Raw genomic sequence first — 13,172 nt, 5'->3', positions numbered from 1 at the left:
CCACCTCAGCCTTGGAAGTCACCTACCTTCAGGTCAGGGATCCCATACCCTTTCCGCAAAGTGATCTGGAAAACCTCCAGGTTGCTGATGAAGGCTGCCAGCCTGGTCAGGCTCTGTTTGCCACTGCCCCCCACCCCAACCAGGAGAGCGCTGCCCCTGGGGGACTCCAGGATGCGGTTGATGCGGCAGCTGAATTGGAGCATACAAAAATTCTCATTAATAAAAGTGTTTTTCTTTTGCTCTGCCTGGTGCTTTTCAATACATATTTTATTCACTAGGAAATTGTGTTCTGAAAGGGATGAAAAATGTCAATCTGAGAGACATGTCAGCAATCAATCCCCATCTCTGCTGAGACCTGTGCAAAGGACAGAGCTTATGAGAAAAGTTGTTCGGTGGCATTTCAGACTGTGCCCAATTTCTTTTCCACTTGCCTAGTTCTGCTGGGCAGAACTATTTTAAGGTGAAGGCCTGGACATCTTTGCAGGGAGGACAAGGGAAAAAACACATTATGTTGACATACAAAAAATGAGATTAAAATATAAAGCTCTGATACACCTCCCAGTAAAGCTTTTTCTTCCCAAAGCATTTGACATTTTGGTGAAGAGTCCTGTTATGCATTAAAGTGTATTTATATATGTCTAGAACAGCATAAAACCTGTCTGGAAAACTCAGTCCATGTTTCTTATGTCTCAAAACTACTACTACTTAAAGTGACATTTTCTCACTGTTAAAATGAACTTGCTGTTATTTCCAAGGGCTGTTCACTTGTTCTTTCTGAGTCACATGGTGACTCTCTGCCTCCACTTTATTCTCTAAGCCATTGCTGACATCCCCACGTGTTAAAACCTCAAACAAGGGGAGTTTGGAGGAACCCACCTGTGAAAACCTCCCTGTCCCATGCCTAAATACAAGCACCATTCCCCCCTGCCTCACCCAGATCCAGTGAAAATCATGCTGAACACTCAAACCTCACTCACCTGATTATTCACAATATTATCTGCAGGGGCAGTGCCATCTTTTGTCACAAATTCCATTGTAAGGGAAGTGCAAAAGGAGCACAAGATTGATATTACTGTCACCTTTCTGCAACCAATGGAAGCAGAAACACCCATGGACACCAGCTCCCACAGGACTCATTCACACAAAGGAGTAAACGCCCACACTGTAAAGGAAAAGGTGCCCCAGCATAGCTGGCAAAATTACCAGTAGTAGTTAAGTGGCTAGTTAAAAGGAGCAGCAGTTATATATATATACATATGTGTGTATATATATATATATATATATATATATATATAATTTGCATACCAGTAACTACATTCAGTTGCCAAGTCCAGTGAGAACTAAAAACCCCCATAGTGGTGTGCAGCAGGACAGAGGCTTCCTCCCAGCTTTAAATCACAAATCTGCACCTCTTGATACAATGCTTTCATCCCAAACCAGTTACAAGGATGATTTAGAGAGCAGATCCATCTGAGGTGATCTAAGGCCAGATCTGCATTTCAGTACCCAGAAATGAGTCTGACTGCTGGGATTCCCAACATGTTTCAGTGGTATTTGGCAGCTGGAGGCACACCTGCCTATCTACAGCCCAGATACGTAAATAGCTTGATAATTACCAACCAGAGACTCCCTGTTTTCATAAAGTCCTACATGTCCAGTTTCCAAAGGGAGTCCATCTGGACCTCCAGGCCTCTAAATGCAGGCAGGATTTTCAAAAGATCAAAGCAGTTCAAATGCCTCAATCCATCCAAACTAGTAGCCTGAAGACACCTAATCTCACTTTATACAGATCCAAAAATCCCACTAAGAACCTGTGTAAACATGGCTCTAAACCACTTGTGGAATCATTTAGAGAAATCCTGGCATAACTACTTCTGTAGTTGGCTGTCAAGCAAAGACAATAAAGCACTTGAACACTGTTACCTACAATAAATGTTCCTGCCACATGCAGAGCATCAAGAGCCAAAGATATCACAACATCAACCACACTTTAAAATAACCACTAGCATATGCAGGCTGACAGCCCCAGGAATCCTTATGGCTCCCAAAGTGCTCTCCAAACACCACCAACAGAAATGCAGAAATATCATTATTATCAGAATTATCAGTTATAAGGATGATTTAGAGAGCAGGTCCATCATCTGAGGTGATCTAAGGCCAGATCTGCATTTCAGTACAGCATTTGTGCTGGACATGCCACATGGACAGACAAAACTTCTGCACACCTCCAGCTCTATCAGCAAGTGTCATGGATACCTGCATCCTCCAGGAAACTCCAGGGAAGCAATCTGCATAGATAAATGTTATGATGAGACCACAGAGACAGAAAATGCCCTTACACGTGGCACATGGCATCCTCAAACAGCACCAGGCTCATGGCAGCATTGACTTCATTGTAGTTGTCCAGGGCCTCCACAAGGACCTGGTTCAACTCCTCCCAGGTTGGAACTGGTCTATAGCTGGGTTCATTGATGCCCTTAGCAAAATGGCAATAAATATTCATTCGCTTGGTCTGCTCTAAAGTTTCCTCCATGTCCTGTCAAAGAAAAAAAAAAAAAGTATATAAATGTGTACAAGAAGTATAGAAAAAACTACTGCAGCTCTCTGCCCCCTTTCCTAGGAAAGTAGTGTTCCCCTTTTCCATAGAATCATGTAATCCCAGACTGGTTTGAATTGGAAGGAACCTTAATGCTCATCCAGTCCCAACCCCCTGCCATGGTCAGGGACACCTCCCACAGCCCAGGTTGCTCCAAGCCCCATCCAACCTGGGCTGGAACACTGCCAGGGATGGGGCAGCCACAGCTTCTCTGGGCAACCTGGGACAGGGGCTCAGCACCCTCACTCTAAAGAATTTCTTCCTGATATCTCATTTAAATCTCTCCTCTTGCTGCTTGAAACCATTCCACCATTTTTATGCCCACACAGCTTCACCTGCATGTTGGAAAACTGGAAAGAGGGACAGAAGGGAAAGCAGGGGAAAGGGAAAAGCCCCAGTCCTGACTTTTTTTGCTCTGACAACTTTCTGCAACTCACAAAAACTCAGCTCATTACTGTCAGAGAGTGTGGCCAGCAGAAAAGCCCTGCAGCAATAGCTGGGGCATCAGGCCCTTGCATGGACAATGACAACACCTGGAGGAAAAAGCTCTACCTGCACCCCCATCAGTGATCCCTGTGTGAGTCCTGCAGCAGTGCTGTGGGGAAAAAAGGAAAGCAGGACTAGAACTTTCAGCTGAAAGATATTTTGGACCAAGGGAAAGCACTCAGGATTTGTGCCTACCTTGCACTTTGCTCTCATCAAGACCAGCAATCTGACTCTTTTCCTGCTTTTCCCACATGAGACTCAAAGCACTTTAATGAAGCATTTTAATTAATTCCCAGAGCCCAGATCTCTCCCCAGTGCCCTTATGGAGTGCAGCATTTACTTATGCTGTACCTTGGCAGCCCAGGATATGGAGGACAGAGATTTTATTTCTGGGCTCCCATCAAGAGCATTGTCTTCCAGGTGAGTGAGAGATGGGCAGATCTTGGGTCAAACTTCGCTTTTCCAAGGAACTTCTTTTTTTTCTGACAGCACATTTGTTATTATCAGAGTTATGAACTTCAACACTTACGTCATAGAATTTCTTCACCGCTTCCTGCTGGATTTTATCAAAGCTACCAAAATCCTTTCCTTCAACCATTTTATCCCTGTACACCCGGCTTGACTCATGCAGGTAGAGTTTCACTAGGTCCTGGGGTTGCTTCAGACAATCAGGGGTAGAGAACAGAAGACCCTGGAGAACAGAGACAGTCAGTAAAGCCCATCATGACCCAAAGGGACTAACCTCACCCCAGCACCCACACCAGAATAGGGCTGAACCACTCTAAATGCAGTTACAGCAACTGAGCTTCTGAGTTAGCCCCTGAACAGCCCCTGGAGAATGTACCCCATGTCACCCCCAACCTCCCAAAGCAGTTTCTGTTCACTCTGCTCATTTGACACCCTGAGCAGTACCCCCAGGGCTGGGCTGGGGGTCCTCATCTCAGCAGCCAGGAACATGAGGGAGAGTCAGGCACCAGCCCACACGTGCAGCTTTTTGCATCCCAACACCACACGTGGGTTCTTTGTCAAGAAGGAAAAGAAGAGTTGGGAAATTTTAGTGGTGATGATTTTATTCTTCTTCAATCAATTAATTTTAATTAGGTGCAGTCTGCCTGCAGGCGATATTAGTTGCTGTCTGCTTAACACAGTATGTTTACTGTGAACTCTATTGAAATGCATAAAAGAATTATATTTCAAAGAGGTGTTGGCTATTAACAGCACACAGAGCTTTCAATGGCATGAATTAAATAGGCAGCTTTTATTTCCAACATCTAATTATTACACATAAAACATAAAATGTTTTAAAAGCAACGCAAAGCAGTGTCCCTTAGCATACTGGCCCAGGGATCAAATTGTTTGGGTTTCACATTTGTCATTAAAGCTGCTAAATTGTTATTTTATTTATTTCAGAAAAAAAAAATAATGAGAAGAGCTGACAGCTCCAAGCAAGAAAGGTGAAACCCATCAGGTCCTACACTGAAAAAAAATTTAAATTAAAATCCTTCAGTCACTCTAAAGACATCCCAAGCCACAAAAGTTGTTGCGTTCTTGATGCAAGCACGTGGAAGGCTACCTCAGAGGGAAGGAAATCCACAGTTCACAAAGCTGTAATGAGTTACTAACTTAACACCTGAACATCTTCACTTTTCTCCCTCTGCAGCCCTGACCCTCCTCACTCTCCCCAGCAGAGCTCCAGACCCTCCTATGGACACACCCAGAGCCACAGGGATGCTCCATGTGTGATCCTGGGCTGCCAGAAGATGATGAAGGATTTGGTGATGGGAAGCACAAAGGGTGCATGGTCATGGGTCACTGCATCTGGGATGGACGAAGTGCCATAATTTAAAGAACTGTTGCTTAGTTCAACAGTGCAGGACACCTAGTAAGGCTGCACAAGCTGTTGTTATTTTAAAAGTTATTTAGATTGCTAAGAAAGATAAAAAGCAATTTATTTTTCTTACCTTTTTATGCCTGGGAGACTTTCTATTCTGCCACCTGATCCCCACAGGCTTCACATCCACTCATGCCCTTCCCCTCCCCAGCAGGCAGCACAGCCCAGCCTGATCCCTGATCCCCACTCTGCTCACTGCTGATGTTACTCTTGGGGCTCCTGGAGCAGCTGCAGCACTTTGAGGACAGCAGTGACATGGAAACAGTAACAAACACAGCATTTCTATTTCTCTGATGGTGCTGAGCCCCTGGCCCAGGTTGCCCAGAGAAGCTGTGGCTGCCCCATCCCTGGCAGTGTTCCAGCCCAGGTTGGATGGGGCTTGGAGCAACCTGGGCTGGTGGGAGGTGTCCCTGCCCATGGTGGGGTAGTGGAACAAAGTGGTCTTTAAGGTCCCCTCCAACCCAAACTACCCTGTGATTCTATGAACCCAGAGTCTTATTTAAAGGTATCAATTTAAAATCCATACATCAGGGGGGACTGGCACCACCAAATTGGCACCATGAGGTGCTGCATGGGATGGAGCAGCCTGTAAGCAGCTGTGAGTGTCTGGATCTCTGTTAGGAGGAGAAATAGCAGAGGTGGTGAGACAAGGAGGGGGAAGCTCTGAAACCAGACTGGCTCAGGTAACCAGATCCCAACCAAGTCCAAGTGTAAGTCATAACAACCACGCCAGAGCCAGGAACCAAAGGAAGGTGCTGCTGATCCTGCCCCAGCCTCGCAGCCGCTGCTCTCCCCTTGCCAGCAGGCAGCATAAAGGGACATTCTGGTGTTAGCAAGCCTGACACTTGCAGGACTCTTCAGTGAATTTAATCGTGGGTAAATACAAAAATCTGTGCAAAGGAGCTATGAAGTCAAAAGTCCATATGGAGGTGAAGCTGATCGGACACCAGAGATGGGACTCTGAGGCCACCGCAATCAGTGACAGCAAGAGAGAGGCTGCTCTTCCTCAGCTGCCACAGACCTGAATGTGACATGCTGCTGGGAAATCTTGTTAGAAATGGGAATAAAAAGCAAAATACAATCCCACTGAGTCTATGATTATTATTTTACAGAAATGATAGATATAATTTAGAGCATAATACCATGGTAACCCTTTCAGATGGAAAGAAAGACAGCACAGGGCTTTCTCTGGTGTGAGCCAGCAGGGAATATGGTTTTAAAAAGCATAATCCACAACTTAGTCACTGCAGAGACCTGTCTTCTTTAATCAAGGACAAACTGTCTGGAGAGTACCAACCAATTTAGCTGTGCAGTGTGTGGTGGGGCCCAGAGGCATGAAAAGGTGCTGCAGAAATTCCATGCAATGTAGTGTTGGACTTGACCATAGACAGGACCTGCCAAGGAGGGACAGTAACAGGCAACAGCTTCTGATGAGCCCATAGGACTTCATAGGACTGCAGGGTGACCTTGTCCCTGCACAGTTAACATCAGGAACAGTAAGTGATACAGTCCAAGGACAGAGAGACATTCCTGCCCATCTTGCCTAATCCTTCTCTGGCCTGTTATCTGAAAGACTGAGAGCCCTGGGGCTGCTCAGCCTTGAGAAAAGAAGGCTGAGAGGGGACCTTCTGAATGTCCATCAGTATCTGAGGGGTGGGTGTCAAGAGGAAGGGGCCAATCTCTGTTCACTGGTGCCCAGTGATAGGACAAGGAATAATGGGTTGAAGCTGGAACATGGGAAGCTCCACCTCAACATGAGGAGAAACTTCTTGAGTGTGAGGCTGAGGGAGCCCTGGCCCAGGCTGCCCAGAGAGGTTGTGGAGTCTCCTCTGGAGACTTTCCAGAAACCCCTGGTTGTGTTCCTGTGTGGGCTGTCCTGGGTGATCTTGCTGTGGCAGAGGGACTGGATGACCTCCAGAGGTCCTTTCCAACCCCTGACATGTGATGCTGTGATCTCAAAGAGCTGTCAGCCCTCTTTGTCACCCTGTGGCCTTTGGCCAGATGATGCCAGAGAAGCAGTGGCACCAGTGAGTACAATGCTGAGGCACTTAGTGTTGTTCTGCTGAACATCAAGTACAGAGACAAAAATCAAGTGAGAACAGTGGATAACATCATTGTTGTGTAGGAATCCATGGAACTTCCCATGACCTTCCTAACTAGATGGTTCATCTCAGGAGACACCTAATCTATAGCCCAGGGAGCATAGCTGAAGGGTGTCAGGCAAGACACCCACAAGTTACAGGCAGATACAACAGATGCAGACATCTGTGTCCTTGTAGCACTGCTGAAGCCCAGGGGGTTGCACTCACATGTTTCAAAAAGTGACACCCACACTTGGACAATGGAGTGACAACACCTGCATACCTGGCAGGGGACCTGGACAGCCTCCTGGCCTCCCCAGCCTTGGATGAACCTGGGCATCCTCACACACTTGGATCTGAAATCTGAAACTGGAGCCAGACCCCATCCTAGATCTGCGAAGTGCCAATGCACAGCAGGTCACTCACAGCAGGACTTCTTTCACCTCCACTGAATGAGGTGCTTTAGAAACACAGTTCCTCTGAGCTCTTTCCAGGAGGATGAATCCAGGAGGAACTTGAAATACACACAGAAATGCCCATTTTTCTCTGCTGCAGGAGAGGATGTGACAAGCCAGGCACCAAGGAATGCCACTGGAGGTGCTCAGATCCTCAGAGATGACCATTCCAATTAGCAAAGACAAACATGAACAGTGCTTGACAGCCAACCCACTGCTGTGTGTCAAGCCTTCAACACCCCAGTGTACAGGGTGTTCTGTTTCCCTGTGATTTCACCTATGCCTTTATTTGTCTAGATAAATCTCTCTGGCATTTTGCCATCATTTGGATTAATTGCCTTCTGGAGTCACCTTCAATTGACTCCGAGCAACACAGGCACCAGCCTGACCAGCTCAGCCCAGGGGGCAACAGGTATTTGGTGCAGAAGGACAAACATCTGCCTGCTGGGAGGAACTCCTGCTGAGCCCAGAGCTCCCTTGTTCCGTGCGAGACGCACGCACCCCAGCTGCAAACTCATTCCTTTTTCATTAGCTGCAGCAATTAAGACAGAGGTTCTTGGAGTGGTTTGTAATCAGAAAATTGGCATGGGGCTCCTTGTCTTAAGAGCTGTCAAGCACTTTTGACCCAGGTATTCAGGCTGGGCTTGTAAGGCCCTATTTAAATACTTAGGCACACTTGAGCGTGGCCCCCGGTGTTCTCAGGGCAGAGGCTGCAGCCAGGGTGCTGTGCATGACCTGCACAGAGCCAGCACCATCCCCAGACCCAGGCAAGAAGGCTGGGGTGGCCCCCACCACAGCTGCAATTTCCACACAGTTTGTGCCTTTCATGGTTCCCTTTGGCTGCTTGTATAATTACTGAATAGCTGAAACAGCAATCCCCAGATGACTTTCATATACGCAGCTCTCATGCACTCAGTCTTTGACTGTTTGCCTGGGATTAAGAGGAATTTGGAAAAGCCTTTATGTACTGACCTACATGCTTTACACCCACCAGCTCTCCATCTTTTTACACCCACCAGCAGTTCTCCATCTTCCCACAGGCTCAGGAACTCAGGTGGCCTTGCTTTCTTGGGATGTTTTGTCTTGTTTCCCTCTTATTTCTTTTTCATTTTTGTTTTTCACAGATGACATCAAATAAAGTCTTATAAAAGAACATGGACCAGATGGATGGACTGCAAGGTGGTTGGTGGCTGAAACTCCAGTTTCAAAGTTCTAACTGGAGAACTGGAGAACCTCCAGCAGTGTTCCTCTGGGGTTGGTGCCCAGGCATATTGTCCAACACGTTCCTCCATCACCCAGGCAGTGACCTCTCAGCAGGTCTGCAGGTGACACTGACCAAGCAAAGTGAGAGACCTTGATGGCCTGGAGAAGAGCTTTGGGAGGTTCAATCCACTTTTGGGTCCCCCAGTAAAAGAAAGATGTTGACATACTGGAGTGAGTTCAGTGGAGGCCACCAAGACAGTAAAACAGTGGAGCACAGGACATGCAAAGAAAGGCTGAGGAGAAATGGGTTTGTTCAACCCAGACAGGAGGTGAAGGAGGACCTTACTGCTGCCTACAGCTCCTAGTGGGGACTTACAGAGATCAAGCCAAATGTTTTCTGGAGAGGCAACAAACACAAATCACAGTGAGGGAAATTCTGATTGAATGAAGATTTATAAACATCAGCACTGAGGGGATTTAGCAAAGCAACAGATGCCAGGCAGGCTATAGGAACTCCAGCCTTGGAAATGTTCAAAATTTGTCTGATCAGCCTGACCTTACTTTGAAGTTGGCTCTCCAAGAGAGCTCAAGCTAAATACAAGATTTATAAAGCTGTAACAAATGCAACACATGGAAATACATTCCCAGAGTCCAGAGCTTCTTTCACACTCAGTTTCAAGGAAAAAAAAAACCTGTTCCAGCAGGGCTAAACAGGAGATCAGGAGATCCCAAACTCCCAAGACTATTTAAGGTAAGGAAATAATCAAGAATGAATAGCAAAAGGAAAGGAAGGATTTCAAGAAAAATTGAACTATAATTTAAATAAACATGAGACCAAGGACACAGAGTCCCCTGCTCCTCCCATGGCCATGTGATAAAGCCATCTGAGCTCCTGTCATTTCTCCTACCCTCTAGCCCAGCATCTAGGTCTGGCAGGACATTTTCTAATATGCCTCAACCTTAGCACCTTTCAAGCAGACTACAGTTAAAATCAAAGCTTCCCACTGAAATGCCTTTTTTCTCTCTCTCTGCCTTTCAAAGCACAGATTAACAAGAAGCCAGGATTTAACATGACCCACATCTAACGTCAAAGCCTGCTGATGTTTAGCTGAGCACAAGTGACAGGTCTGATTCCTTCTTGACACAATGGAGTTATTAACTTTTTCAAGGTCCTGTTCTTGGATTTCCCATTGCCTGCCATTACTGCAGCCCTTGTCTGATAGAGCAGATCACATGGCACTGAACTTCCAGCACCTACTTTGTAAAACAGACATTAAGAAGGACAGCTACAAATTCCAAAGTGGCATTTTTACAACAGGTTATGGTGTTTCAAACCTTGATTTGCCAGCTGACAGCTTTCTCAAAATTTATTAATCATCTTTAAACTCTGAAAGGCTCTCTGAGCAGTAATATCTACTGCTAAAGGCAGGAGATTTCTGGGGGTATTTCTCCATTGTTGGAATAAAACATTTCTAAAGCTGAACAGCTCCCCTTGGTACAGAACTGCCTCGAGTGGTAATTGCTTCAGCAATTAAATCAAAGCTGATTTTGATTATCAGCTCTCTATATTCCATCCTTCATGGACACACCAAACACTTGAGTGACGAGATGCTGAGAGGACACGACAGGCCAGTCCAGGCCAACAAACTGTGCTGGCTCCAGGCAGAACACTTGAACTGGTTACTGTTCTCCTATCTCCAGGGCCAGGAGCCCACAAAGCATACACAACCTGCCTCAGTGCAATAAAGTCATTTCCCTGCATGGTGGAGCAGTGCCATTGATCCCCAGAGTCATGTGTGTGGAACTGAGGCTCACAAAGCCAAGTCCAGCTCTCTCACATTCACCAAATTAAATGCTGAAGTCAAAAGGCCAAAGCTCCCTTGAGTTAGTGCCTTCTACAGCCAGAAGGCATTTCAACCCACCCCAAACCTGCACCTCCTTCTGGATGTATCCATCCCTCCCCATTGACCACAGGAGGCTGGAAAGTAAATAAGATTCTAACTGATGTTCCTCAAAGCCATGGCTGATGGCTCTGGAATCCATCCAAAACTAATCAGTAATTAGGGAATGTCCTAGAGTCACCCCTTTAGCTCAGGGAATGACTGTGTTATTGCTTACTGGGAGACTACATTTTGGTCACCAAGACTTGCTGGGCCAGAGGAACACATGCCCACAAACTTCGAGTGCCACTGGACAGCAACTGCACTTACTTGGAAGATATTGGCCAAGTCTCTCATGTTGAAAACATAATGGAACTTGATAGCTGTTGGCAGGAAAGTAGCAGCTACCTTCTGATGCAGACCCAGGGCCAGGGCAATCAGCTGCTGAGCTGATTTTTGCACAGCCTCTGAGTAATCCCCACTCGTCAGGTGCTGTGTTAAAATGGTGCCATAGATCCTGGACAAGGCATCCTGAGCAGGGCTGGACAAAGCAAAGACGCAGAAGTGACGCTGAGGAAGAGACAGGAGGACATGGAAAGGTCAGACAGGTGAGCAACCAACTCTCAAGAAAAATGCTCTTGGGGACTTGATGTGATTGGACACACTGGTAGACAATTTCATCTAGGCTGCCTTTCCCATGAAATGTTGGCCCAGATGATCCTTTAATCCTTCCAACCTAGGATGCTCTTTAATTCTGAGAGTTGCAGACCACCTGAACAATGTAATTTCTTCTTCTAATCCCCAGCAGAAGACAGTGGGCAAGTAACATCATTGGGCTTGCTAAACAAGGGATTTTTCACTGCATTTCACAACTGCTACACTGGAAATTCAGCCTGTTGAAGGTCTCACCAACCCTTGATGAAGCCCAGTTCCTGTCTCTGTTAGGTGCCGTCTCCCAGAAGGCCCTCTTATTGATTTGGAACTTGTCACACCAGAGGAGAAGCCCATTTCCAGCCATGGGATGACTTCTTTGTGACACAATGGAGTCTCTTGCTAAAGGGGCCTGGGATGACTCTTGTCTGAGCCTGAAGTGGATGCTTCTCTTGATAAGGTTTCTGCATGGAGAAGCCTTATGACAAGAGTTGATCACAAACAACTCTGTGAGCCAGGTCAGGCCTCACAGCTCCCAGAATTCAAGATCTGAGGTTTAAGATCTCTTCCTAAATCTATATTTGTGTTACTTGAACCGTTTCAGTGGGTTTTTGTTTTGTTTGCATAGAATTTGCTTTGTCTGTTTGGGGTTTCCTCCTCACCTCCTTTTAATGAGAAATACTCTCCCCGCAGCAAATTTTAGAAACCAAAAGGCTTTAATTTTCCAGAGGCAAATCCAAGCTAAATGAAGCTCTGTATGAACCAGAAGCCTGTCTTGAAAGTAGGTGTTAAACTGGCTGCCAACTTGTGGCTTCTGCCTCTGACAGAGCAACAAAACGTGAGGAAAAACAAACAAGGGAATTAGGGAGCAAGGTGGCTGCTTCATCATTAGGAATTGCAGTCACTCAGCAAATTCATGTCATTGCCACTGATAATGTGACAGCAGGACCTGCCAGAGATTTTCCTCCGGTCTCATGCTCAAATAATCCACCCAAAAATAAAACCAGTGATGTGCCTGAGCTTTACCTGCAGCCGGGGGTTGATGGTGAAACTCCCCACAGTTGGGTTCATGCAGGTCACGTACTGCACGTTTGTGATCTCCTTCAGGGACAGCTTGGTCCTGTCATACCTTGGGAAAAACAGAAGCAGCATCAGAGTGAGCACAGACTGCTGCAGACCAAACCCATGGCACTGCTCTGGGTGGGCAGCACTCTGCAGTGCAGGCTTTGCACTGGGACCATGCTCACAGTGAGTGCAAAGCAAAGCTCCTCTCAACCACCAAGGACCTTTGTTTGCTGGGGACATGGGGCACTCAGTGCTTGGTTCCCCCAGAGCCAGCTCCAGCCTAGCCCAGGTAGATGTGATAGCAGACAAGAGAAGAGGGAACAGTGCTTTGACATCCCCCAAACCCCATTCCCAGCCCTGGAGCTGAACACAAAGGTCTCATAGCTGAGCCCCAGCAGCCTCCTACCAGTGCCCGTAGTCCAGGTGCTGCCTGATGAGTGTGTGGGGCTGCACTGTGCCATAAGCATCCACCTCAGGCATGTTCAGATCATCGATGAAGTAGATGAGCTTCTTGGTACCTGGGGGGCCATAATTTCTGCCAGCTTTTTTATCCAGAGGTTTCTCAAGTACACCTAAATGGAGGCAGAGGTGCAAAGCTAAGCTAAAGGGGAGGGGGGGGCGTCATTTTTGTAAAATAAAAATGATTCCTCAACCCTCCAGCTGGATGGCATGCTGTGTGTAGCTCTGGTGGCTGTCCCCAGGCTGTGGCTACAGAGCAGCAGGGAGCCCTGCATGGGGCTGGCAGGGACCTGTGGGCAGCTCTTTGGTCTAACTCAACCCAAATCAGAAAGCTCCTCCTTTTAAACAAAACATGGCCAAACTAAGTCTCCTACAAAATAGATTTGCTTCAGATCAAACAAAAGC

At 46.7% G+C, this 13,172-nt stretch overlaps 1 protein-coding gene across 1 annotated transcript in view; it reads right to left on the bottom strand.

Annotated features, from left to right (window-relative positions):
• The window catches only part of DNAH9 (dynein axonemal heavy chain 9), a 170,928-nt gene that overhangs the window by 93,753 nt on the left and 64,003 nt on the right, over positions 1-13,172 (bottom strand). The window contains exons 39-44 of the mRNA XM_071764710.1: positions 12,715-12,880; positions 12,270-12,372; positions 10,923-11,162; positions 3,612-3,773; positions 2,340-2,536; positions 27-189 (exon numbers count right to left, since the gene is read on the bottom strand). Of these exons, the coding sequence (XP_071620811.1) occupies positions 27-189; positions 2,340-2,536; positions 3,612-3,773; positions 10,923-11,162; positions 12,270-12,372; positions 12,715-12,880 (1,031 nt within the window). The remainder of the gene's footprint in view (positions 1-26; positions 190-2,339; positions 2,537-3,611; positions 3,774-10,922; positions 11,163-12,269; positions 12,373-12,714; positions 12,881-13,172) is intronic.

The sequence above is a fragment of the Heliangelus exortis genome, chromosome 20 (genome assembly GCF_036169615.1).
Source record: "Heliangelus exortis chromosome 20, bHelExo1.hap1, whole genome shotgun sequence".
Lineage (NCBI taxonomy): Eukaryota > Metazoa > Chordata > Aves > Apodiformes > Trochilidae > Heliangelus > Heliangelus exortis.
This window is presented reverse-complemented; position numbering and strand designations above follow the sequence as displayed.